General features: G+C 56.2%; 1 protein-coding gene across 6 annotated transcripts in view; it reads right to left on the bottom strand.

The window, feature by feature from the left end:
- Positions 1-1092: 1092 nt before the first annotated feature.
- Positions 1093-27385, bottom strand: part of IQSEC1 (IQ motif and Sec7 domain ArfGEF 1) — a 437145-nt gene continuing 410852 nt past the window's right edge. For 5 of the 6 annotated variants that reach the window (XM_077116395.1, XM_077116396.1, XM_077116397.1 and 2 more), the window contains 11 exons: positions 23781-23942; positions 20897-21019; positions 19049-19215; positions 16989-17128; positions 16447-16476; positions 14928-15053; positions 13641-13740; positions 11284-11445; positions 10564-10740; positions 4756-4805; positions 1093-3383 (listed from right to left, as the gene is read on the bottom strand). In XM_077116395.1, the coding sequence (XP_076972510.1) occupies positions 2886-3383; positions 4756-4805; positions 10564-10740; positions 11284-11445; positions 13641-13740; positions 14928-15053; positions 16447-16476; positions 16989-17128; positions 19049-19215; positions 20897-21019; positions 23781-23942 (1735 nt within the window). In that variant the 3' untranslated portion in view covers positions 1093-2885. The remainder of the gene's footprint in view (positions 3384-4755; positions 4806-10563; positions 10741-11283; positions 11446-13640; positions 13741-14927; positions 15054-16446; positions 16477-16988; positions 17129-19048; positions 19216-20896; positions 21020-23780; positions 23943-27385) is intronic. The other variant, XM_077116400.1, reaches the window with a different exon arrangement.

Consider the following 27385-nt stretch of genomic DNA (forward strand, 5'->3'; position numbering starts at 1 on the left):
TGACTCCAACTGCTTCAATGGGACCTTCTGGAAACACTTCTCACGAAAAGCTTGTAAATAAACTAAAAAGGATGATGAGATCTCATTGACCCAAACCCAATACACTGCATACAGTTGGAAACATGGGGTGATATGTTCAATTTGTTGGAGGAACCCCTCTTTCGTTAGGATCCAACTCGACTCCACCCCAACCAGGCTTCAGGACACACGGACAACCATCCCGGAGGACATCTAAGTTTGGGATGGATCATGGAGCACACAGGACAGCAATGGAAAGTGAGAACCCCTCCACTGGATTTACAGTCTGTTCTTTTTGTTTCGATTATCACTAGCGATGCCCCTTCAGAAAGAGCAGTTTTATACCGAAGGGTCCACATCTTTTCTGGAACAACCTAAACGTTTACAGTTAAGACTCTACCACTGGTACAGAAGGGTGAAGAAAAGCTGACATATTTAATATGTTATCACTTTACTTCAACTATTTGTCAACGTTAACACTGATATAATTTCGCAAATATACAATACATAGAGTGTAGCCTCACGTGACTGGCGCTGGATGACATGCAGTAGAATTAGACTTATCCTTGTCAGAACCGCATCCCTGAAACTGCAAGACAGGGTGCCTCGGGGAGCCTGACTTTTAAGGAAAACCAAAGAATTCGGGAGTCAATGAAACCAGGTAGCCTCCCACCAGCCCGGCCTGGACCAAATCAGAAATACACAGGTTTTTTATTTCTCTGAGCAGATGCCAAAGAAAGGAATATGACACCCATGGGAAGACAAGGGTGGGCAGGTTAAGTCACACTTTTTTTTTTTTAAAGGCTAAACTCTAGATTGCTGTATTTGCTTCCTGTGGAGATCAACAAAGTGCTCAGTTTGCAGATTTGCTGGTATGGTGATCGCAAACATAGGACAAGGGGCAGGGGTGGAGGGTGGGGGCGAGGAGAAATCAACGAAACCTCCAATCGAACAGGCAGGGCAACCCAAAGCCAGACGTGGACGTCCCCGCTTTTCCTGCAGTCCTGCCACCTCCGGCCACGTTGTCTATCGAAGGCGGGGCCGCGTGGCTCCCCCTGCCCTGGGCCACCAAGCCAAGTTTAGCTTCGCCCTTTCTGAAAGGGCTCTCCGCCTGGGCCGGTGCCACCGGGCAGTCCTCGGGTCCTACGGCTTAGGAGCAAAGCACTGGCGGCTGCAGAGGTTCGAAAGGCTGAAACTACAAAGGATGGCTCATGTGTGACTCCGGCACGGCACCCAGACGCGGTGGGGACCGTCGGCCCCGGGGTGGGGTGGGGGAGTGGATGGTGTCACCACAACACAGAAGCGACAAGAGCACAGCCGAGTCATGTGGGGGGGCCCTGGCAGCCAAATGACCCCGCGGAGGCAGCGGGCTGCACCTGGCGGGGGCTGGACATTAGTCGGGCCAGGGACGGAGGGGCCACAGTGATGACAGGCTGAGCCGCGGGCACATGGCTACATGGAATTACAATGGTCACCGCTACCACGCGGGGGCGGCGGGGGAGGCACCATGGAGAACACACACACCACCCCGGGGTTGCTCGACCCTACATGGACCTTCAGGTTGGGGGGTGATTCCTGGTGGACTCACTGCCGAGGGAGGGCTGGGGGGAGCCTCTGCCTGCTGCGGTTGGAAACGAGATGAGGAAGTTGGGGTGTCGGGGAGACAGAGATGAGGGTTGGCCATTTTCACGTTGGAGATGAATACTTCTGCCGTGTACGGTGCCCTTCTTGGAGGGCTCTGAATGAGTGTGCATTAAATCATATGCATATAAAATAAACATGGATCATGGAAATTCACAGTTATCGGAGCCATTAAAGTGTCTAAGATTCTGGGTAACCAATATTCTAAGACAACCAGCTCTTAACTGGCCGTCCCGGTTGCTACTGGTTGCTACTGCTGAGTTTACTGCATTTTATCTATTTGCTTACCTGAAATAACAGAGCACTTATAATACTGATTACCTGTGATAGTATTCTGTTAATAAAATAAGGATTTATACAAAGCAATATTGGACTCTAACAGTTAGATGCTATGTTACTTGGCACAGTTAGTGATGATAGCGTAAAAGATTTTAGCCAGTCCCAGAGGGACTTTTTTCTTTTCTTCTTTTTTTTTTTTTATGAAAATATGGAAGTATCTGAATTTGTTCCTAATGTTTAAGTTTTTGGTCTACTCTCTCACACACTGGTCTAAGGTACTGTCTTTCTATCGGGTAAGTGGAGTTCTTTGTAAAGTCTCTATTGCTAATTTTGTGGATTTGGAACGTTTGCCTTTCACACACAAATACTACCTATACAGTATGTATATATATATATTTATATATTTATATATTTATATTATATAAAGTTTACTTACGTACTTTCATCAACCATATCAGGTCTACTTAACTTTTTTTTGCCCATTGTCAATAAAAGAGCAATAATGCAGCAAGTTTGGGTTTTTTTGTTTTGTTTTGTGTCTCATTTCTTCTTTTCCCGGGTTGGGTTTTCATATGCGGGTAAAGGGAACAGGTAGCTGAGGGCCCGAGAGGGGCTGGAGGCAGTTTGGCGTCTGCCCGGCAGGGGGCGCCGCTGCAAGGCCGGCGGGGGCGGGGCCCAGCCCACCGGCCACGGTGAAAGAAGCCGCGACGCCGCTGCTAGATTCGATCGGGAGCTCTGCTCCCTAAAACTCGAGCCCCACCGGCTCGGGGTGGGGGGCGGGGAAGCCCCCTCCGAGCCGTGGGGAGCAGAGCGGGGAAGAGATGGAAACCGGAGTGCCCTGGGCCTGGCCGAGGCTGGCCGCCTCCCTGGGTGCGCCTCCTGGCGTGTGCTGTGCGCTTGCTCCAGGGGTCGGGGGCCCCCTCCCCCACGCCGGCCCGGGGCCACACCTACACGATTGTGCTGATGCCGCTGGGCTTGGCCTTGCCGCTGGTGGGGGGCGGCGGGGCAGGGGGCTGCCCGTGGTGGTGCCCCCCGTGGCCGGCGTGGGCCGAGGGCAGCAGCGCGTGCGCGTGGGCGTGGGCGCCGTGGGGCAGGTGGGGCCCGTGGTGGTAGGGGTGGACGTGCTGCAGGTGCTGGGGGGGGTGGTAGTGGTGGTGGTGGTGGTAGGGGGGCGGGTTCTGTTGCACGAGACAGTACTGGCCGTGGTGCCCGTGAGCCTGGGCCTCCGCGGGCCCCGGGTGGTGGCCGGCGGGGCCGTGCTGCGGGTGGGACGGCTGGGAAGGGGCCGCGGGTGGGTGGGCCTGGGGCGGGGGCTTCCCTCTCTTACTACCGAACAAGGAGCCCAGGAGGGAGGATGAATTGGGCATAGTCTGGTGTGGGCGAGATGGACATTCTCGGGTTGATGTAGCTCTCCGGCGCATGTGAGGACTGCTAATGATCGAACCCTAAAAAGGAAATTCATAGAAATCAAAATTAAAAGATCTTAAAAGGACTACATCAGAATGATTTAAAAAAATCAAAATGTGAGAAGTTCACCCACTGACTGCTAAGTTCAACTCACTGGCCCCAGAAGGCAGGGCTGGGTGAGGCTGGATTAGGCCCCTGTCCCCTCTCAAGCTACTCTGGCTGGAGGAGGGGGGTCTGGGGTAGGTGCACTGGAGGGTCCTTGGGGGCCGCCTTCCAGAGACAAAAGCAGGGGGATAGGAAACCCGTTTTTCACTCAACGGTGGCAGCAAAAGTTCGACTTCTGCTCTTATCCCAACCAGCATTTTGTAATTGGAGGGCTGCCTGAGGTTTCCGATCAGAATGATTTGCTGGGGACTATCTGCGAGCTTCCCAGGGCAAGTGAGGTGGGGACGGGCGGGGGTGTGTGGAAAAGGAGCCCACTTCCTCGCCGACACTGCACCCTAAACTCTCCTGGGTCCTCTGAGTTCCTCTGCTCAGCCTGTGTTGGTCCCCAGTTTTCTGGGTAGGTTGTGGCAGGGACTGTGGGATTCAGGGAACCTCATTTTATTTTGTTGTTTTTGTTTTTTTGAGGGGTGGGGGGGCACTGCCTGGGCATTTCACTGCAGCTACCTTCTGCAAACCAAACAAGAAAAAAGAAGGAAATGGAAAAGATCTGCAAACTGAGGTTCAGATGTGAACAGGAATAGAGAGATGGTTTGAGGATGAATGAAATCTCAGGAAATCCACACTGAATTTCTCTTTCTCAAGGTTCTTCTCCTCACACGAGCTAGCTAAGCAATTCCATGGTGTCATGACTGCAGACACACAGCGACCAGAACTCCAGAGAGGAAGCAATGGGGGTGGCGGAGCATGGCAGTCCAGAGTTTGTCAAAAACATCCAACAGTTAAGAGTGGTGGGCAGATGGGGTGCCCAGGAAGCAGGGCTGGCCTGGGGAGGGGATCCCTGGGGTTGGGAGTGGGGTGGGTAGTGCCGGGAAGCTGGGGGTGGTTAACCATGCTGAGGGGCCGCCAGGGACAGGGGTTAAGTGGAAATGAAAACACAAAGCCCAGAACCGTACCCACCCCCCCACCGGTCCATCCAAAACAAGCTGGTGAGAGGCACAGGTGTTTCTAGGCACGGGGGAGAAGCTGGCATGCGCTGGGGCTGAGGCAGGCAGGGGGTGGGGGAGAGGGGCTGCTTGTCTGTGTGCAGAGGTGGAGGGAGGGGAGGGAGCAAAAACAAAAACAAAAAAAAAACGAAAAAACAAAACCGAACCAAAACAAAAACGAAAAACAAAAGACAACAGAGATAAACCAAGGATGGGGGAGGCGACACACGACAGCCAGCCGGGCGTAGTGCTTCCTACTTACTTCCACATTGCTCTCTAGCGATCCCGCACTGCTGCGACGCCCTCGCTTCCCTGCCCAGAACATGCAATACCAGAGGTTAGACACGGGACATGAGACCTGGGGAGCCGCCACCAGGGAGGCTGCCGCGGGGGTCGCGACCGGGCAGCCTGCCCAGGGGGGCTGGGCCCGCCTGCCTGCAGGTGCCAGGTGTGAGGGGTCGGAGGGGAAAGCTCAGTGGGGAAGCCACAGCAGTGCAGTTAACGAGTTAATAAAAATAACAAGAACAAGAAACCAAAAAAAAACAACAGATTTTTTTTTTAAAAAAAAGAGCAAAAGCCAAAAAAAAAGAGTTTAAACCAGCCCCAACTTTGTATCCCTTCTCGTGGACGTGGCATCTGCGGGGAAGGGGGGATCCCCCTGCTGGGCTGCAGCACGTGCACAGCTCAGGCCCAACAACCCCTGCCACTTGCTGCCAGGGAGAGGGTGTGGGACAGCTTATTTAACAACGACAAACAAAAAAGTGATCCTCCAACTGGCCTTTCAATGGATTTCATATATACAGATATATATGAAATATATATATTTGCACATACATTTGCATTTTTATCTTTAGTCTTTTCCTTCTTTCAGCAGGGTGGGGACGGGCATGCTTGAATGTGCAGTGCCCCTGGGCCTTGTGTTTAGTTTGTGCAGTGCCCTGGCAGGGCGGGTGGCAGGGGTGGGGCTGCCGGGCACTCCCCCAGCTGAGGGTCCTGCTTCTTAGGGTGCTGCTGAGCATCTCCTGGGCCGCCAGGCATTGCTGCCAGCATCTTCATCATGTCCGACACAGGGCACACAGCTGGCCCCCAATATGTGCCCCTCCATCAAAGAGTGGCTGAATCTTTCTTCTCAATACAGGATGCCCAGGCCTGGAGGACGTCTGATGGGATTTCTGCAGCACGGGGAGCCCAACCTTGGTGCTCCGGTCTCTGGCTGGCCCTCCAGGTGTGAGAACGGGCCGAGGGGGTGGGGATGCAGCCCTCCCAATGTGCCTTCCTGTAAGCTTCTACCTAAACAGCGTTGATCCTGGGATGTGCATCATGCCACACATTTTAACCTCTCCAATCGAACCCCCCAACATTGCTGGGGGACAGGCATATCTAGGCCCTCATGAAAGGAGACCGAGGCTACAAGAGGTGAACTGGTCAGTCCAGTGCCCTCGATTAGTGAGTCTAACAGCTCAGGTACAGCCCACCTTGCAGGCTGGAAACCTTGGCCATGTTGCCTGTAGAGCTGGACCCAAGTCCCTGCTCAGGGCCTCTCAGCTGTCCCATTCTTCAGCTTCTGGGGTGACAGTTGCTGTGCCCCAAAAGATAGACCAGGGCAACCCACCAGGAGTTGGGTGGCGAGGGGGTCGTGGCCACCAGAATGTGCTGGGCTTTGCCTGGGATGGGGCCGCAGTTCTGGGAACAGCCACAGCAGACGTGGGCAGACATCTCACGCTGTGTCTCATGCACTGACCTCCAGCAAGTGTTAAAAGGACCTCAGAGACTGTGCTCAGGACGGGGTCACCCAGTGGATCAGGGGCAAGGTTGTTTCCCATTGGATGCTGAGGACTAAGGAGAACCAAGCAGGGCATGACCCTCATTCCTGGTGGGAAGAAAGACGAAGGTCCCATTTCCTCAGCTTTCAGCTGGCATGAGTAGAGGCGCTGTCCTTACTTCCCCTCCTGCCTTCTGGAACAGCGCAGTGGTCCAGGGACACTGGGCAGAGAGAAAGCCCAGCAAAAGGCTCTTTGACTGGTGAAGTGGACCAGGCTCCCTGCTTCTACCTGGTACTTCTTAGACTCTTCTCGGTTTCCACATCTGTGAAATGGGCATGATCCACTTCACCCCCTTCCTGGGGTGGCTGGGAGCATCTCCCACTCAGGATATTGTGACATGAGGTGGAAATGTCTGAGAGTCTTTGGGTCTGTCTGGCCTCCTCCAAGACCTGCGAGACTCCTCGGACTGACTGCAAACCCAGGGCAGAGGGAGGGTGCCGCCCCATCAGCTGTCCACTCCTCTAGAGCTAGGTTTGGGGGCTTCTATGGGCTCCTGATCTGGGGTTGAACACAATCCCCTCCCTGAACCCTTTCCTGAGACCGTCTTCCTCTGCCCTCTCCTGCCGAGGGCGGGGCCAAGACTTAGAGGTCTGTGACTTGGAGTTTCTTAAAAATACTTTCAACTCTCTCAGCCCAGGACTGGATGTGGGGGTGACCCTACCGGAGCTCTGTCTGCATGCAAGGCCCACAGCTCTGTGTCCTCATGGCCACACCCATAAACATGCTGGCCCATGGCACACATGTGCCTGGATGTGTGCACATACAACTGCAGCACCATCTCAAACCTAAGTAGTAATGGAGGTGAGACATACCAGACGGTGGCTGATCCCCCCACAAGTGGTATGCCTCAACTGCATTCTATTTGCAGGTGTCTGCTCCAATTGGTGCCTCCTAGAGCCATATGGGGTCCAGCTGGATTGGAAAGGCTCCTGGCAGTCCTTCCCCTCCTGCTTGCAGGCCAGGCTCTTAGTTGATCCTTCCTTGGAGGTGCCCAGAAATGGTGGGGCTGAGCTGGTACATGTGCAGTACCCATCAAACTGAGAGAAATAATAACCATGCACATTTGGCTTGCCCAGTCTAGGCCTGGCCCTGCCCAGGTGCTTCTATGCATCCACTGTCTTTCTCCAAGCAACACTTTGAGGAAAGCACAATTATCCCCACTTTACAGGTGTGAACACTGAGGCCGAGGTACAATGTGGCCAGGGTCTGACGGCAACTCCAGGAGATGAGCTCATCCAGTCTGACTCTGGAATCAGCACATGGCTTCATGGTCCTTTGTAGGACCCAGCTCAGGCAACAGGAACACATCAGGGCAAGAGGTAGCACTGTCTTCAGTTCTCCCAAGACATGCTGCACAAGGCTGTCCCAAGGGCCTGCCCCTTGAGGCCCCCAGCCCTGCCTAGGGAGGTGCTAGGCAGCCCTCTCTCGGGCAAAGTGCCCACTGCAGGGCCCTTCCCAGGCAGAGTGGAGTGATGATACGATGCAGGCAGGTGCCTGTGGACCCCAGAGGTGTCCTCTCCTGAGGACTTGGTGTTGGGCCCCTCGGCTGGCAGGGGGCCTCTGGCCAGTGTTCACTCTGAGCTGGCAATCTAGGAGGCAGGAGCTACAGTCTCTTTGTACCTATTTCTCTAGTCTCAGATGCTAAATGAGGGTTGCAGGACTCATACCCTGACATTAGTCCGGGAGGCCCTGGTCTAAGAAAATTATGGCCTGGAGACACCGGCAAGGCCTCACAGTTCTCAAGTGAGCAGCTGTTACCAGGGTCCAGGTTTCTGCACTCTACCTCTTGGCATGTCAGAGGCGTTTGCTGACGGGCTGCCTCATGGTTCTCCATGCTCACGCGAGCGGAGACGTCCTTGGTGTCCAGGACAGATGAATGGACCCCAGTCTGGGGATAGCTGCTCTGAGGTCCCCTGCTTTGAGGGTGCGACATACCTACCACTGAGGACTTGCTTTCCTGAAGGGCAAGGCTGCCCCTTGGCCTTGCCTCTTGGGGTGACCACAGGCTGCCTAAGAATGGCATGAGGCCAGCTGATGGGAGTGTCCACTGCCTCAGGAGTGCTCAAAGTCCCTACCCCACAGACTCCTACCTCTCCAGCTGCCACGTCCAGCACGTCCTGGGGAGCTTCCCAGCATTTGCCCACCTCCCTCTGGAAGCCGCGGTGGCCTCTCTCTAGTCTGGGTCTTGGGGGCTAGCCTTCCTCTCCCCCTCCGCCCATCGTGGATGTGGGGCTCTCTGTGATCTGTTCCTGCAGTTCCTTTTTTCACTGCAGCTTAAGATTCAGGGTAGGCTCAACCTCTAGAGGATTTCTCAGCTCAGAATCCTCTGATAATCGTGGCAATAACCACAGCCAACGGGAAGCAGCTGACCTTTGGAATGCCATCTCTCAAATGGACAGGTACCCCTTAGCTCTGGATGACAGCAGATGGCAGAGGTCCTGGGGTGGGTGGTGGGCCTGACCGGCCAGGATCTGGAATGATGTGGCTGGATATGGACCCGAGACCCGGGCTGCTCCGAGGATCACAGCTCCGAGAGCCTGTACTACCTGTGAGGTGTCCAGGGGGTTCATCAGAGTCCAGAGGGACTGCACCTGCCATGCTGCACAAACTCACACAGAGCCCCCAGGGCACAGCCTGCAGAAGCCCAAAGCAGCCCTCTTGTGCTTAGCTGGGTTTAACAAGGCCACTGAGCAACTGTGCCCCTCGCGGAACACCTGGCAATTTCTGGAGACATTATTGTCACAACTCGGGCAGGCGCTCCTGGCACTAAGGGGGTAGAAGCCAGGGTTGCTACTGAATACCCTGCAGGGCACAGGGGGCCCCACAGCAAAGAATTATCTGGCCCCAAATGTCAGCAGTGCCATGGTTGAGAAGTCCCCGGTTAAACCCTCATGCTGGCAATGGAATTTCTAATTTTTACTATAGGAAACAAAAATGGCCAAAACAAAAGCAAAGGAAAAAATCCAACTCAAAAAAAAAAAAAAGGTAGGAGGAAAGAAAAATTCCGGGATATGGACATGCCGAAGTGAGCAGTGCTGCTGGCGGGCAGGTGTGGGATGGTGTAAGCAGGCAATCTGAGGGCGGGCGAGCCCCTGAGATTTGGGAAGGGGGCTGCTGGGCACCTCTGGGGAGGGACTAGCCGAGAACAAGGGGCTATGGCAGGTTCCTGGGGCTGGGCATCCAGGGCCTCGGGGCAGTGGGGAGCTGTGGGGTCCTAGGAGCCTGTACGGCTGCTGTGTGCTACTGTCCTGCACCTCCTGTTCCCCAGCAGCCCCCAGGGCCTCCTCCCTGGAGAAGCTGACTGCCCAGATATATGCTGGTGGGGGGGCCAAGGAACTCTGGTCCACATGGCCCCTGCTCCACCACCCCACTGCCTGACAGCGCTGGCAGGGAAAGCAGGCTGGGGCAGGACCACAGGCAGCTAACATGGGGCACTCTACCAGCCTCCCTTTTCCAGACCCCATGGAGAGGGAGAGGCCAGGGTGCAGGCTGCAAGCCAAAGCTCCCTGATGCTCAACCTGGGAAATGTGGGAAGCTGGAGGATAACTGCTTGCTTGGTTGGGTAGCTGGCAGCAAATTAAACACACACGCAAACAAAGAAACGACAACGACAACATCACAATTTCAGCCAGAGATCTTTCCTCTCAGTCTGGCCACCAGCCACAGCCATGGAGGCAATGACTTTTGGAACAGACCTTTGGAGGACTGGGTTTCCCAGGAAAGGATATGCCCGCAGGGTAAGGAAGGTCAGGAATGGCGGGCAAGGGGGGGCTCTCCAGACACAATTCAGGGCAGGGGCGCTTCACTCAATTTCATTCATCAGAATAAAACACAGGGACGCGGCAGCACAAAGTACACAGTATGCAGCCATCAACGGGGCCTGGCTCTCTCCGTGTTAGGAAGCAGTTCTCAGAAAATAAATAAATACATAAATGCATGAAGAAATAAAAACCCTTAGAGGAAGAAAAGGAAAGAGGGGTCATTTCCCAGGTAGTGTGGCCTTGCTTGTGTTTCCCTTGGATGCCTCTGCAAATTTGGTACCCATCTCCCTCGGCCTTTGGGGGATGCCCTGTCCGGGCTGTCAGCTGCTGCTCCAGTTTGGGGATGGTTGCAGGAAACCCGGCAGTGCTCTGCACCACTGCCGGCCTCTGGGGAAGGCCTTTCCTCGTGCGCAATGCATGCCGCCGCCATGCCATCCGGGTCCTGCATGCATTGGCGAGGACGGCAGCGCTGGGCCCAGCTCTTACCCGCTTCCGAGAGGTCCCTCAGGGAGCTGCTGAGGGCACTGCGCTTGAGGCCCTCGCTGCTGGCATAGCTGTCATCCAGGCACGCCCGGCTCAGGGTCCCGTTGCCTGACTCCTTTTTGAGGCTGGAGCACTGGGAAATGCTGGGCCGCACGACGCCCTTCTGCTTCTCAAGCTCGGCTGAAAAAGAGGGCGCAGGGCCCAGTGAGAGGAGCGTGGCCGGGACCTTGCACTGAGCTGCCTGGACGGAGTGTGTGTGTGGGGGGTGTCGGCCACCTTGGACATAAGGGAGCAGAAGAGAGACCCCAGGAGGGGATGGGTGGAGGCCAGGATGCCTTCTGATCTGTAGGAAAGAAAGCCACTGCGTGTGACTGCCTCGATCTGCGACACGAGCACGGGTGCACTGCACAGGGAGAGGCCAGTGGGGGACATCACACCGAAACTTCACAGAGCTCAGCTCCAGAACTCTGGAAGCACTTGTCACATGGGGTGGCCGGGGAAGGGGGGTTCCCTCTCCCCTGGCAGATGTGGGCTGACCAGTACGATGGAGTTTTGGAGCTCGGAAGCCCTGGTTTTCCCCAGGCCCAGCCTGTCCTCTGCCTTCTGAGCCTCCTTCCCCTTTGTGGCCTGTGTATCAGGGCCCTGGGGATGTGGGGAAAGACAGAAGAAAAGACTTTGGAGCATATCTGTGGGGCCCAGCGATGCCGGATGCTGGAGACTCACACTCTATCCTGTGCTTCTCCATTTCCTGCACTTCCGCGATGGACTCCCGCAGGTCATCGGTGAACTTCTTCCGGTCTTGGGGATTGGGGGCATTGAAATTGATCAACACCTTGATGTCTGCACCAGGCACGGCGGATGTGAGCCGGATGCCGTTGGGGTAGTCTGCAGAGGAGGGGAGAGGAGAGGAGCCCCGTGGATTCTCTGTGAGCTCCTTTCCAACCAAGACCACAGGAATACATCTCACTCCAAGGATCTGCATGAGAGAAGCACTCGGGGTCCAAGCTCTCAGCAGACCCGTCCAACCAGAGACGAAAGGCAGTCACAACAGCAGGCTGCAGGGGACATGAGCCCACCTCCGGCTCCCCAACTCTGGGTTCGATGTAAGTCAGGGGGGCAGATCTGGCCAGCCCTTAGGTGACCTCACCCGAAGGTCCTGGAGCCCCTGATCCTGTATTTCAGGGTCCTTGGTCACTCTGCCTGGGGCCTGCTACAGAGGCCAGCAGGTAGCCTGCAGAGGTACAAGGTGCAGAGTCTCATCCAGGCACCTTGGGTAATTCTGACACCATCCCCTCAGCCCCAGTGCATCCTAAGCTGGATTTGGTGTCTTTCTGCCAGATACCTTGGGGCTCCTAGGGTCTTTTGGGGCTGGGGTCTCCAAGCAGCACCCTTCCTTCTCCATGATAGGAATTGCCTGGTTGAGCAGGCCCCATAAGCGACCTTGGCTCAGGCCTAAGTCGAGGTTTGGAATTCAGAAACCTACAGGCCCCAGCAGGAGTCTAGAAGGAGGGAAGTGGTTGGGTGGGACTGAGAGCACCTGGAGATTTTGGGGGTAGGGGTGGTGGCAATGGGGGCCAGTGAGACCAAAGTTTCTGATTTTTTGAGAGAAGTCAAAACAATATAAATTTTGGGGTGAAGCCTAAACGGGACTGCCCTTGGCATGAAGGCATTTCCTATAGGGATTTCAGGGCTGGCTCTTGACAGCATCTAGCGTCCAATCTAGGGCTGAGCCCTGGGAATCTAAGGATGACCCAGGCGTGGCCTGTGCCCTGAGAGCGCCATGGCTGGGAGATTCCCACCTCACCAAGACCATTTCCGTCGCAGAGCATGGGAAAACCGGCACCACCGACCTCCCCTGGGACAGGCCCACACCAGCGTGGGAGACAGCCAAGGCTGGGACCAAGGTATTCCTCAGGTGTCCTGGACCCATCACGGGCACGTATGAAAGGAAGAGCATGTGTGGGCCCCCACAAAGAGCCCCAAATCCCTGTCTTCAGGCCTGTGTTTTTCCGGATCAACCTGCATCAAACAGCACCCTGACAAGCTATCCCAAGAGGAGGAGGGGTTCCCTACTGATGAAGACGCTGGGACACTCCCTGCTGGAATGGTCTTCCCTTCAGGCCTCTCAGAAGGGCAGGGCAGCGGAGGCCCAGAAGGGGTGACCCCCCTGCAGCTCAGGGACCTCTAGCTGGGAAGGGACAAAGAAGGGCCTAAGAAGAGAGGAGGGAGTGGGGAGGGAGGAGGAGGAAGGTTGAGAGAAAAAGTCAGTGCGGGCATCAAGGATGTGAGCCAGCTCCCCTGCCATGTCCCCAGGCCCCTCCACCTCCCCCACACAGCTGAGGGGCGCCCAGCACCAAGGAAGGCCTTCCAGTCGCATGCAAGGGTACATCCTCACCAGGCAGTTACTGGGTGCCAGGCGCTATTCTAAGTGCCTTACAGGCATGGACTTGTTAACTCTTCTAGGCAACCCTACGGGGTAGGTACTGCATTCGCCCCCATTGTGTAGACAAAGGAAACTGAGGGTCAGAGAGGCTGAACAGACAAGCCACACAGGTGTTATGGGTGGATTTGGGGATTTGAACCCAGGTGATCTGGTCCAGGATTTGGCTTTTAACCCATAAAGACACTCAAGTATTACCTTCACTTTTGGTAGGGCGGGAGGGCAAATTCGCATATCTGGGGTATGAGCTAATGTCTTCCTTTCAACGTTTTGTTTACACAAATTCATTTCTGCCATAAAGACATCTTTATAGCTCCTAACAGGCAGAAGGAAAAGTCACCTCAGGGAGACATGTAGTTGAATTCTTCTAGTTCTTACTGCTTATTGGGACTCCTGGGTTGCATCTGCTGTTTTGTGGTAGGGAATAAGTGCATCAAGGAAGCTGCCCTGGGATTCTCTCTCATGCACTCAGGAGGATGAGAAGAGGCCCACAAAGACAAGTGCTCCCTGGCCACGTGCTTACAGCTGTTGGACACCAGGTCTGAGTGGCCCCTAAGCCAGCGGATACGCATGCTTCCAGCCCAGGCTGGGTGGGGAGGGCGTCCCGGGAGGCCAGGGCAAGGCCCCAGGACAGACTTACACTGGTTCTCGAAAAGCAGGACTTGCATGCCGTACAGGGAAAACGACTGCCGGAAGCTGTATGTCACCGAGTTCTTCTTCTTCTGGAAGATCTTGGTGACCTGGGGGCAGCCAGAGACAGCGGCCTGAGCCACGTTGGGGAGCCCTGCCCTGGAGCAGCCCTGGCTGGCCTCATCACGGTCCTGGGAGCTCGGGATACTTAATGGGCCAGAAGGTGACCGTGCTCTCTCCTGTTCAGCTCCCGGGGCAGGGGGAGAGGTGCCACCCACGCTGTGACTTGGACGCTGGTCTCCATCCCTGTGACTTCCCAGCACCGTCCTGGCTGGCAGTGAAGTCTCACAACCCCTGTACGGTGCATACACTGGGCTGGCACCCAGTGGGGCAGGCAGTGCTCTCCGCGCTAACCTCAGGTCACCACTTCCTTTCTTGGAAACAACCCTGAGCGCAGGGCAATGCCTGGTCAACGCCCGGCCCATGAGCCTCACTCCCGCATTAGAGAACGTGGTATCCCCACCCTCCACGCGCCTTACAGCCAACCTGGTCTGCAGATAAAGGGAGCAACTTTCCATCCCCAGCCTGGCCTGGAAGGTGGGGGAAGGAAAGCCTGCATTTATTGAACCCTGCACAGGCCTTATGTCCAGGATTTCATTAGACCAGGTAACCCTCTGAGATATTAATTTACAGAGGGGAAACTGAGGCTCAGAGTTGAAGCTGATTTGCCCAATGATTTGAACCCATTTCTCTGAATTGCCACCCCAGCCTTCAGGGAGGACCTCACGGCTATCAGTCATGTGGGGGATCTGCGAGAAAGCCAGTGGCCTGCAGGGGGGAGAGAAACCCCAAGGACAAGTCCCCTTTCCCTCTGTGATAGACATCTTATCCCCACGTGGCTACATCCCTTGCCTACTTTTCTCGCGCAACAGCTTGTCGATTTCCCTTTGGGGGAGGGCACCATCAATCCATTAGCCCCGGTGGGGCTCATTCTAGCCCCTGCTCCAGGGGTGGGGCCTGTGACCCGGGCTTGGCCAATTAGCAAGCCCTGCACCTGTCTAGGCCCAATGTTCTTTTATAGGAAACAGTGATCCCGATGTCATTTACAGCAGTTTGAGATACATGTCTGTCCCTTTGCAACCACGAGATTCTGGGCCAATACAACCTCTCATGCCTCCCTGCCCCCACACGCATGCACGTTCCCCCTTGTGCAGACACACGGCCAGACAGAAAGTCTGGGCTCGAGGCCTCCCATCCCTGTCCTCGGTCCACGACACCCTGTGGGTGAACCACATACCACCAGGAGGTCGTTGAACAGGAAGATTTCTCGCTGGTGTAGTCCGAGTTTCTGGGGTTTGTTTGGGTCGGGGACCTCAAAGAGCCGGCAGTAGCAGACCAGCCTCCGGTGGGGCAGGGAGAGCACCTGTGCAGGGAAAGAGCGTCCCGCCATCAGCTGCCCGGCCCCCGCTCGCACTGAAAACACTTGCTCTCGTGAAATGGGTAAAGCAGAGCATAAGTTTCTTGGCTCATGGCATTTTTTCCCTCACTCTGCAGTCAAGAGCTACTGGGTAAAATTCCTCATCTCTGCTCTCCCAAAGCGCTGTGTCAGAGTCTGGCGAGACCTCTTTTCAATTCTTTTGGGCAGGAAACAGACTTCCTAAAACATCACTTCTGTGGAACTCCCCAGCCAGAGAGGAATTCATGTTTTCTGAGTTCTTATAATGTGCACTGGCTTCATACATTGGCCTGTTTAGCCCCTGTAAAAAAATTCCGGCTAGAGGGTACCCTAAACAAAGAAACCGAGGCACAGAGAAGCTAAGCGACTTGTCCTCAAGCACATAACCAGGAAGATGTAAAGCCATATTTGGTGTCAGACCCTACTTTCCCACTCTACCAAGCCTCTTCCTAAAAGAGTCCAAGGATTCTGATGTCCAAAAGACCGAGGGCTAGAGAGTTGACATTTTGTGGATCTGCCTCACCTTGATGCTACAAGCTCCCCCACCCCCAGTTTCCATGTCTGTCCGTCCTCCCCTCGTCTTTTCTACAAGCCTGACCCTGCACATGGCTCCAGGGAACCGAACCGAACTTGTAAACGGGATCATCGAAGGTCCTGTTTAGATGAGGCCACACCGAATTTGGGGGGTGGGGCTTAATCCTCTATGACTAGGGCCCCCAAGAGAAAAGGACACCTGGACATGGATAACAGCAGGAGATGGGACACAGATGGCCACGTGGTGGAGACAGAGCTCAAGTTACGGGCTGCCGGCAAGCCACCTCCAGACTTTGGAGAAAGCACAGCTTGCCAGTCACCTTGATTTTGGATGTCCAGCCTCCCAAATGGTGAGACAGCCAATTCCCACTGTCTAAGCCAACCAGTCTGTGGTATTTGTCCTAGCAGCCCTGGCAAACCAAGACAACGGGCAAGGGATCTGGGTGTGAATGAAACCCAGGCTGGGTGCAGCAAGGGCCTGAGCTAAGGCTGAGGGAACCCCCGCTCACTACACTAAGACCATGTTTCTGATGCAGGGTCAGGACCTGGGGACCAGCCCCGGGCTCTGGGCTCAGTCGGGCATAGATAAGACAAGCAAACAGTCTTAGCAGCTCCTAGGAAACTTCCTGCTTGCCTTGCCTCCTGTGGGGCTGCAGTGATTTGATGCTGGGACAAGTATGAAAATCATATTTCTTATCACTCTGGAAATCAAGCAACCAGAACTTTGGATCTGGGAGCCTGGAGGTGTGGCGGCATGACAGACTGGCATGCTGAGTCTCACCAGGGTGGGATACCAGAGAGAATGCAAAAGTAGAGGAATACTCACACAGCCAAGCCCATGGTGCAGGGATCCAATCTAAGGGGGAAAACGTTGAACAGACAAAAAGAGATATTAATGTTCCAAAAGGTACACCTGGGCCCTGAAGGAGCTAATGGAGTGAAGGAAGGAAGCAAGTATTCCCTCCCATGGCAGCTTCTTCTAGCTCCAGCCCCTAGGGAGCCAGACCAAGTGAGGGACTTGAGCTGGCAGAGCTCCCTGAAGGATTCCTGAGGTCGCCAGGGAAAATCCAAAAGCATCGGATGAGGTCCAGAGCAGAACTCCCCTCCCCAAACTCGCCACCATCTTTTAGGCATGCTGGTCTACTAAGACCCTCAGCTTCTCTTCAAATGCTACTTCTTCTCAACCCTGGGATCATTCGCAAATTCTGCCTGGAGGGGGCAAGGCTCCTGATGGCCTGGTGGGGGATTTGAAATGCCATCAGGGCTGGGGACTGAAGCCAGCAGAGCTGGCCTGGGGAGCTGGAGAAGCCGGGAGTAAGACCCGTTTTCTGGGGGCCACTGCCTCGGGATGCTGGGCCCGCTGCTTACCGGCTTCTTGCCCACGATGAGCTTTTCCACCTTCTGCACCTGGGACACGTGGTCCTCGCTGGTCTTTAGCTCCCGCTTGCGGATCCGCTCGTAGATCCCAATCAGCATCTCCCGGGGAATGTCCTCGCCATCGTCCACACCTGGGCAGGGATGGCAGCCAGGTGTCAGGTGTGTGTGTGTGGGAGGCGGGTTTCAGGGGTCTGTGGCTCCCTCTTAGCCTCAGGCCCCCAGTCTTGGCTCCTGAGTTACTGGTTTCTGAACCACATCAGAACTGGGGTCCCTTTCAGCCATGCCCAGCAGAACCAGAAGTCTTCCAGGCATGGCCTTGAACAGTTACAGGTAATTAGAGGTGCCCTTTTGTTCCTTCCACCGGGGCAACGCCTGCACATCCCACCTTCACCTGCACTAGTGTGGAAAGGGGTGCTGTGACCCCTCCCAAGCTGCATTAAGATACCTGTGTAAATGCTACCTTGTTCCATCCTGACCCTGGGCCTCTGAGCGGGGCACAATTATCCACGTTCCCCAGATGGGCCTGTTGAGGGGGGTGGAGGAGGCATGCTTGTCCACTAAGACCCTCAGCTTCTCTTCAAATGCTACTTATTCTCGACCCTGGGGTCATTTGCAAATGCTGCCTGGAGGGGGCAAGGCTTCCTGTAACCCGGGATCTGCAGGGTCAGGCTCGACAGACCCGGAACAAATCCTCGTTATGACCCTTACTGACCACGGGACTGTGGGCAGGGGTGTACCTCTCTGGGCCCGGACTCCTCGTCTGTAAGGGCCACCCACTGCCCACAACTCAGGCTGTCGGGAGGAAGAGGGAGACGCGTGTGCAAGGCGCGGTGAAGTGAGAGCTCAATAGACACCAGCTGTTACCAACACTGCAGGAGTTGCTGCCGTTGTCCCTGGCCACGAGGGCAGAGACTGGGGTCCAGTTGGGGAATCTGGGTTACTCCTGCCCACAGCCAGGAACAGTGTCCAGCTAGTTTGACAGCAGTACTTCCTTTGCATAGCATTTATTTTTTAAAACATACACATGCATTTATATATATTTTATTCATTCACTCATTCATTCATTTATTTGGTGCATGGTCCGGGAATCGAACTCAGGTCTCCTGCTTGGTGAGCAAGCATTCTACTACTGGACCACCCGTGCACCCTGCACTTATCTTTGTAATTTCCTTCTGTATATGGCAAACACTACTGGTTTTCCATCTAGAGTGATGATATAAGGTTTCCTTTTTAAAATAAATACATTTAAATAAAATGGAGGGAGCAAAAAGCCAGGTTGATTTAAAGATAAACATCAAGTGCAGAGAGGAAGGTGCAGGAATGAGCAGAGACGAGGTGGTGGGCTCTGCTGTGGTCTGCCCAAAAGCAGGGGCTCCCCTGGCTCCTGGCAGTCCCCCCAAAACAAGGCTGTATTTGTTGGAGACAGAATCATGTCCCCCATAAAGACATGTTTAAGTCACATTCCTGTGGGCGTGAACCATTGGTAAATGGGCTTCGAAAACATGACTGTTAGTTAACATGCAGCCGAGCTGAACGAGGGCCTTAGTCCAACATGGCTAAAGTCCTCATAAGCAAAGGAAATGGGACAGGGAAGCAGAAGCCAGAAGTCGGCGGGAAGCAGAGATGGAAAATCACCGAACGCCGCAGACTCCGGGAGAAAGCAAGCCCTGCTAATACCCGGATGTGGGACTGTCAGCCGCCAAAACAAATTCCTGTTCTTCAGGCTAATTCAGTGTGTGTTGCTAGTCCCAGCAGCCCTGGCAAACCCGGACGGTTATCCCTACCCTGTGCCTCTGCCACTCCTTGGATCCTGAACAGCTTTCCCTCCACCCTGATGGGCCGGACCCTGTTCAGCCTTCAAGCAGCAGCTAAGACCAACATCCCCTGCACGCAGACGAAGCTTCCTGACACCCCTCTCCCTTCCCCCCCATGCAGCATTGAGCTCCAGGAGGGTAAGGCCTGGGCCTCACCTATTCTTGGATCTCACGGGCACCTGGCCAAGGCGGGGGCTCAGCGGCTGCTCATGGCCCGGGGAGGGGGGGCCAGCTCACCTCGGAGGTTCTTGACAAAGTCCTCCAGCTTCATCTTGCGCTCGGGCTTGACGTTGGGGCTGTACATGTCCGTGTTGAGCAGGATGATGGCAAAAGCCAGGATGAAAATGGTGTCCGGGTTCCGGAACTGCCGCACCACCCCGGGGTTGCAGATGCAGTACCGCTGGCTGGGGGCCGGGGAAGAGGGAGGTCAGGAAGCAAGACTGCCTCAGAGGAGGGGCTGGTAAGGCTTGGCTCGGCACCAACGGGCTGGGAACGGCCTCTGAGCCCCAGGTTCTGCCTCGGGCAAACGGGGAGGAACACTCACAGGGCGGCGAGGTGGCTCCACTAACCAGCTGTTCCTTCTTACTCTATTTATTTTTGCATGGGCAGGCACCGGGAATCGAACCCAGGTCTCCAGCATGGCAGGCGAGAACTCTGCCTGCTGAGCCACTGTGGCCCACCCTGTTCCTTACTTTAGCTGTGTACGTGGCCATATTCCCTGGGCTCCCTGAGACCATGGTGCAGCCGGGTCACTGAGTTCTGGCCCAGGGGATGTGAGCAGACGTGATGAGGACACCTTCGAGGTTATGCACTTAAAAAACAGGGGTGTGTCCCCCACACTGCTCCTACCCCTGAGGAAGCAGGGTGTGACACGGAGTGTGGCGTGGGGTGTGCTGGGCCTGCCATTTGGGACTTCAAGATGAAAAACAAAAAACAAACAAAAATCCAGGCCTCCTCTGCACTAGCTCAGAGAGACATGCACTTCCACCTTGGTTAAGCTGTTATCGCCGTGGAATCTTTGTTACAGCAGCTGAACCCACATCCTCACTAACAAGTCCTGACTCACCACGCCACCGCACTTACTGCTCTCTTCCTCCACTGGTGACCACATGGAGGGGTGGGTGAGAAGGGGCAGGGATGGACAAAAGGAACAAAGACTGAGCGCTGGGGCTGAGGCTCATGTGCCAGCAAGCAGCAGCCACTGGAGTTCAATTCAGTTGCCCTCCCCCACCTCGCTGGAGGCTCTGTTCAATGCCGGCTCCCCCGGGGAGCCTTTCTGAAAGTGAGTGGGCCCTGGGGTAGTCGTCCCACCAGAGGGTGTGGGTACTCACTCCTCCTTGGCCTAACCACCGATGCTGAGCCCAGAGGGGAGGGCCACTGGCTGACTTGCATCCCATCCCTCCCTTGTGGCCCACACCTAGCAAAGATCACGGAGGCTCCCACACAGCCCATCTGCACATCTTCACTGAATGAATGATCGTGTAATTAACAGCCACAAAGGGCTGCAGGCTGAGCAGCTGCCAGGGGCTGGGCTGAGCATGTCTCTGTTCTGAATCATACAATCCTTTCATCATTTTCTGAGGCACTGCTCTCATTCCCATTTCATAGGCGAGGACCAGAGGCACAGAGAGGCCAAGTAACCAGCACAAGGCCACACAGCAAGTAAATGTTGGAGCTGGTGCTTGGACTGAGCCATAGAGTATGTGTTCTGAGCCACTGGGAGGGAGCCTCTTGTGAATGAATAAATAAATGACTATACGAATGAACTCATGAACAGAGAGCTGATGAGGTCTTGGAGGAAGACAAAGGACACGCAGAAACCTGGCTTCGACACTAACGAGCAGCCAGGACCGTGGGCAAGCCCCTTCAACTCTTTTAACTTTGTGTTCCTCATCTGCAGAATCAGATGCTAAGTCCTGTCCCCCCTACCCTGAAACCCCGTCCGGAAGGAGCCCAGCATGGTGGCAGGCAGGCAGGCAGGAGAGGCCGCTGCTGTCTCCCTAAAGTGACAGGCACCCTATCATGCTGAGGGGAGGGGAGGTGAACAACGGGCTTCTGCTCTCCGCCCCACACAGAGCTCCGGACCTGAACGCTTCGATGAGCCGCTCGACTTTCTGAGCCTCCCCCTGGACCCGAATGTGAGCCTGAAACTTCCTGAGGGCTTCATCCAGTTCCATGGCAGAGAAGTCCATTTCGTCCACCACGCAGCTGAAATAAAGGAAAACGGCCGGTGAGCTCGTGGCCTCTGCAGGGCCTCTCCCTTCCCGTCGGGAGGGGTGAGCATGCGCTCTGCCGGGCCGCAGCAGGGAGGGCCGGTTGGGGATGGGGTGAGGGGTGTGGGGTACCCCTCTTCTTTGGCTTGGCTTTCTGCAGTCAGCAAAGGAGGACACTTCTGCATGCGGCCAAGAGACGCCCAGTGCTTCAGGGGCTTCCACAACCTCTCAAAGCGTTAGGAAATTGTCTGTGCTTCTGTTTACATGTCATTTTCCACAGAGGGGGCCAGAGTTCTCACCCACATCTTAAGGAGGCCTCGGAACCTGATGCTTTTCAGAGCCCTGGGCTCCTTCGAGGTCAGGGCCTTCCAGCAGTTACAGACATGCACACGTGCATCCGTTCTGCTGGGCACTGAAAATCGGATGGCGCTGAGCCTCCCTTGCCCTGTGAGGGAGGTGAGGAGCATGCTGACTTCAGGAAGAGGAAATGGAGGGGTGATTCTGTCCTGAGCCAGTCCTCTCATGTAGGGTGGGGGAGGGGTTGGCTGGGATTCTGCTGGGGACAACTTGGAGGGGCTGTGCTGCCCTCACGCTGTACCTGTACCTGCCAGCGGAGAGGGACTGGGGAGCTGGCTTGTGCAGTTTCTCATCAATCTTGCCTCCATCACGCCCTGTTCTGATTCCTACCCCCAGGACATCCTTGCCTGTCCACCTGACTGTGACCCCTGAACAGGGAGGGTGGGGCCTGCATTCTGACTCTGGGTGGAGAGCACATCTGTCCAGTTCCAGGGCAAGCCCCTTCCCACGGAGCCACGATCAGCCGGGTCTGGGCTATGGAGGCCTTGACAATTCCCAGGCCCCATCTTTGCCAGGGGTGGGGGCTGCCCTGTGCCTTTCTCTGAGTGCTTGAGCCCTCCTGGGGCAGGAGCCTGGGGGGCAGGGGCCACGCAGGCATCAGCTGATGGCCATCAAGCAGCTGCCCAGAGGGGTGCTTGGTCTGCTGGGTGGGTTGGGGGGAGTCTTGCTACTTCCTGAGGCCACTGCTATTTTCTGACCCAAGGAGAACAATGCACGGATTTCCCACGGACCAGGAGCCAGCTGGGAGGGGTATGGGAGGCCATGCAGGAGTGGCTGCAGGGGGTGGTCGGGGAAGCACAGACCCGGAGTCTTGGGAGCTTATGTGCTTTATCCCTGAACCATTTCCTCCTGTGGTTTACAGGGTGGGGGTGGGTGGGAAGCTACTCCACCAACAATACAGCAGGGATTCCAGGTGAAACAGGAACAGAAAGGTGTGGCAGGAAGAAGGAAAGCCCAGACTGGGCAGGTTTGGCCGGGGAGGCACACGGACGTCCTGCTGGGAGCCTGCCCCATGCTGCTAGCAGGGCCCTGGCTCACCCATCACCTGTGTGTGCCTAAGGGTGTGACACTGAGTGTGTGTGTCCGTAGGTGTGTAACATACGTGTGACAGGATGAGCGCATATGTAACTGTGTAGGGAGGTGTGGATTGTGACTGAACAGTGATGTAGGTGTGAGTACGTGTGTACAACTGAACGAATGGGAACATGTGCAAGTGTGTGTGTGTGTGTGTGTGTGTGTGTGTGTGTGTGTGTGACTGCAAGGGGATGTGTGTCTGAGAGCCGGCAGGTGAGGGGACCCCAGGTCAGCCAGGCACCTCCTCGCCTTTAAACAAAGAGGCCAAGGGCAACTGCCTGCCTCCTGCAGGGGAGCTGCAAAGCCCTCTCCCCTCCCTGAGCCTCAGGTCAGGGCGTCCTCTCACCTGCATACAGGCATAGGGGCTCCTGCTCCCCACACCCCTGCACTGGGGTCACAGTGTGGCCCAGCTTCCCTCCTGCTCCCCCTGAACAGCACAGCTGCCGGGCCAGGGAAAGGGGAACCCGCACCTTCCCACGAAGCCACGTGATGTGGGTCAGGTCGGGCCACCCCCTCCATGGCTTTGTGGGGTACATGGCACTCAGGGTGCTTGAGCATGGACAGAGTACAGGTGGGTGTTGGGGAGATTCAGGGTGCCCATGGGCGTGCCCAGCAGGTGTGAGGGTGTGAAGTGGTGGTGGTGGGGGATCTGCATGTGTGTGTAAGAGTAAGAACGTGATAAAGGGAAGATTTAATCCACGTCCCAGCCCACAGCTTTGTCTGACATTGCGAGTGTGCATGTGCTGTGTAAGCCCGTGTCTGTACAGACTGGAGACGGAGTGTGTATGCAGGGAAGGCTGTGGGTGTGAAACCGTGCCCTGGGATGGAAGGGGAAATGGACATGTGTGTGATGGCACATGGGTGAGTGCTGGTGACTGTGTGTGTGAGCTTGTGTGCATACCAATGCACATGTGTGCACAAGTGGGTCCTGCGTGTGCGACACGGTGTTTGCAGGTGGGTCCTGCATGTGCGACACTGTGTTTGCAGGTGGGTCCTGCGTGCGTGACGCTGCGTTTGCAAGTGGGTCCTGTGTGTGCAACGCCGTGTTTGCAGGTGGACATTGCGTGTGCGACACGGTGTTTGCAGGTGGGTCCTGCATGTGCGACACTGTGTTTGCGGGTGGGTCCTGCGTGCGCGACGCTGCGTTTGCAAGTGGGTCCTGCGTGTGCAACGCCGCGTTTGCAGGTGGACACTGCGTGTGCGACACTGTGTTTGCAGGTGGGTCCTGCATGTGTGATGCTGTGTTTGCAGGTAGGTCCTGCGTGTGCAATACCATGTACGCACAGGCCTTCTCCCCGCCCCCGCCCCGAGCCCCGGGAACTCACTCGAGCACGTCGCGGTTGAACTGCTTTTGCCGGTTGCCCAGGAACTCGCCGATCATCTGGCGGCTGAGGCCCTTGCGCTGCAGCAGGAAGTGGGCCACCCCCACGGGCGTGTCGGGCACAAAGCCGCGCTCGATGAGGTACTGGACTCCCTTCTCAGGCTTCCTGGAGGGTAGGACATGGAAGGCGCTCAGCTGGGCCCCGCGGCTTGAGGCTGCCCAGTCACATGACCCCTGCCTGGGCAGAGACCTGAGGGCCCGAAGCTGACACTAGAAGACCCTGGGTCTAGACACCCTGTCCTTTGTCACCACCAGTCCACCAAGCAGGGAGTACCGGGTGCAAAGCCCTTCACCTGGGATCACTTAGACCCTACACCAAAAAAAAAGGTCTCAGCCATCCTTTGGCCAGAGCTTGGCTGGCTGCAGGGGCACGTGGGTAGGAGGAGAGGCCCTCACCTCTCCAGGTCGGCCTGCAAACCCTGTCCCCAAGCTTCCTCTCACTGCACAGAGCTGGCCTCCCCTTCCTGAACTCAGCGCAGAAGCCCCCCAGTGAAGCCCCTCCACGCACACTTGAATCCCCCTGCTGAGCACAGGCTAGTGGGGGGCTCCGCCCACCCACCCACAATAAATAGCAACAAGGACAGGTGTCAGTCACTGGGTGAGCACATCACGTGTGCTTTCTCAACTCTCCCTGGCACTCCTCAAGGTCAGTCCACTGTGTACCCTCAAGCCTGGAAGCATGCCCCTGGGTGGCCTCGGGTGAAGGCTTTGGCACTCCTGGTTGTACGGGTTTACTGAGTTAACACAGTGAAGTGCTCAGAATGATGCACCATGAGAGGTTCTTATGGTAGCTCCCAATTTTCAGGAGGGGTCGTGGGGGCCCAGAGAGGTGACCCCCCCCACCCCGCCCAAGGTCAAGGTACACCTGGGGAAGTTGAGAAGGGCTTTGGGAGGCAGGGCGGGATGTCCTATGCCCGGGAAGAGAAGATGCTGCTCGGGCCTGTTCCTCAGCCCCAGGAACCTGGGTTGTTTTTGTCCTCTAAGCCTTTTTATCTCACCAGATCTGCAGGAACATAGGATGGGGCACAGCCCCGGCTACATCTTATCACATGTTCGTGACTGCATGAATGGGGCCCTGGGGCCAGGCACCTGGTCAGTCATCTGAGGGTCCAAGTGGGGCCAAGGTGGGCTGTGAAGGGGCCATCAGACTGCTCTTATCCCCCACAACCAGGCCCGGAACAGGCCAGCGGGGCAAAGCAGCGCCCCTCCGAGGTCCCAGCATGGATGGAACTCGGCTGGGCCCTACCTGGCACCTGGGGGCTGTGTGAACCCAGGCAGACCCCTTCCCTGCCCTGGCTGTGGCTTCCCTGTCTTTTCTGTGGGTATGAAGCATGCTTGGCTTAACCTCACAGGGAGGTTCGTGTGATCAGAGAGGACAGGGTATATGTGACTCTCAGAGAAGAGGTGGCCTCCCAGGCCAATCCCAGAGCCCTAAGGTGCCTGCTCACTGGGCCCACCCAGGGAGTTGTGTGGAGAGCTCATGCCAGCCTGCGGGCCCTTGGTCGCACCACGTCACCAGGCTGGACTCTGCTTTTGAGAGAGGAGCCCAGCTCTAGGGAACTTGGGCTTCCCCAAGGGTCTCCAGGGGCCTACTGCACCTCAGACTCCACCGACCTAGGATGCACCCAGCACCAGGTCATCCATACAGCCAGAGGCCGGACCTGACCCACTGCCCAGCGGGTGGAGGTCACTGTGCTTCAGACTAACCGGGGGGCAGGGAGAGGAGGGCAAGGCCACCCTCTGCCTGTCCCGTAAACAGCGCAGTTCCTGGCTGACAGCAGCATCCTACAGATACTTATTTCCACGTGCAAGCAGAAGTAAATCTCCGGGCTGCAAGGTGACTCTGCTGTTTTTACCCCAGATGACCTCACATCCTATCCTCGTCTTCAGGGGTTCGGCAGAGAGCAGTGCTAAGCCCAGCTCCACCCTGGCAAGGAGGCTGGTAACAGAGTGGCCTGCTCCCCTAAGCCCTGCCAGGGCCCCAGGGCAGGAAAGCCAGGTTCAAGACACCAGTGACCATTCACACAGCTGCTGGTGAAGCTCTAAGCAGGGGACCCTGGAGGGTGACAGACTGATTAAACAGCTCTGGGTGGCAGGAGCAGCAAATGCAAAGGCCCTGAGATAGGAATGGGTTCTGTGGGATGCTGGGTTAGTGAGGCTGTTCTGGGACTGTGGGGGAGGGCCAGAAGAGGGCAGCGGGTGTACGTGCAGGACCACACAGCGCCGGGTGTGAGTGGAGTAGTGACAGGATCTGATTCATATTTTCAAGAGGCTGTTCCGGGCTGCCCTGTACAGGGGCTGGGGCAGTCCAGCCAGGAGGCGCCTGTGACCATCAGGCAGTGAGGTTGCGGACTGGTGGTCAGTTTTAGGACATAGCTTGAGACAATATTTGCTGAAGGATCTGTGTGTGTGTGTTCGGGGGGTGGGGGTGGGGGTCAGGGACAGGGAGGGATGAAGATGAACATGTCCAGAATGGCTGTAGTTTTCAGGTGGGCAGAACAGATGCCACCTGCCAGGGTTCACGGCAGACGTCGCAGAGGTGAGGAATCTGCACTGATGGGGATTTGACCAGTGGCAAGGAGCTAACCAAGCAACCAAGAGGCCAGAGGAATAGTGAGCAAAGGCCTGGTGATGACAGGAAGAGCAGCAGGGAGGCTGGGGCCCGCTGCATGGGGAGAGCTGTGGGGTCTGGCTGGCGAGGTAGCCCCTGAATGGGTTTCCCTAGAGGAGCATCCAGGAATAAAGGACCTCCCTGCAGCAAATGGCCGGTGCACTGACATCTGCTGGAGGAGTCCCCAATGGTGCTTCACCCCCTCTCAGCCACCCCAGCCCTTCCTGCCCCAGGTTCAAGACCACCAGGCTGCCTCCAGGCCCACACACCCCTGTCTACTGAAGGAATGTGTCCTGGGGCCCTGACTCAGCATGCAGGTGCTGTCAGGACCCCCTCCCTAGCCCCTCACTGCTCCCCCCGTCCCACTGCCACCAATCAACAGGCTAGCAAAGAGACACTGGAGGCAAGCTGTGAGTGGGTGCCACTCCCTGCTGCCCCTGCCTGGCCCCTCCCACTGCAGGGATGCACTCCCCTGCCCCCTCAGGACCTCCGCTGTGTGAATGTGCAAACCCCAGCAAGGGGATGACTGCTGGGTGCAGCCCTCCAGCCGACCTGTGATGGACATGGAACGCGCGATGGAGAGAAGTTAACTCAGGCTGTGTGAAGCCTCTGGGATCTGGGGGCTGTTTGTTACTGCAGATGACTGGGGAAACTGGGCCTCAGGATTTCACGTTCTGCTCCAAAGGTGCAGAGAGTGGTGGGCTCCTGGCACCTTCCCAGCTGTGGCTCTGTATTCTTGACCTACAAGGGGGCCAGAGCCTCCAGAAACCTCTGTCTGGGCCTCCGGGGCATTCACTCAGGCAATGGTCTGGTCTCAGGACCAAAGAGAGCTCTTTAGGGGATCTCAGAACACAAGGATTGGGGCTCATTCACTTCCGGATCCCAGTGTCCACCACAGGACCTGGCCCCCAAAAGCCTGCCCAGCAAATAGAGAGGCA

Source organism: Tamandua tetradactyla, chromosome 9 (assembly GCF_023851605.1).
Source record: "Tamandua tetradactyla isolate mTamTet1 chromosome 9, mTamTet1.pri, whole genome shotgun sequence".
Taxonomy (NCBI): Eukaryota; Metazoa; Chordata; class Mammalia; order Pilosa; family Myrmecophagidae; genus Tamandua; species Tamandua tetradactyla.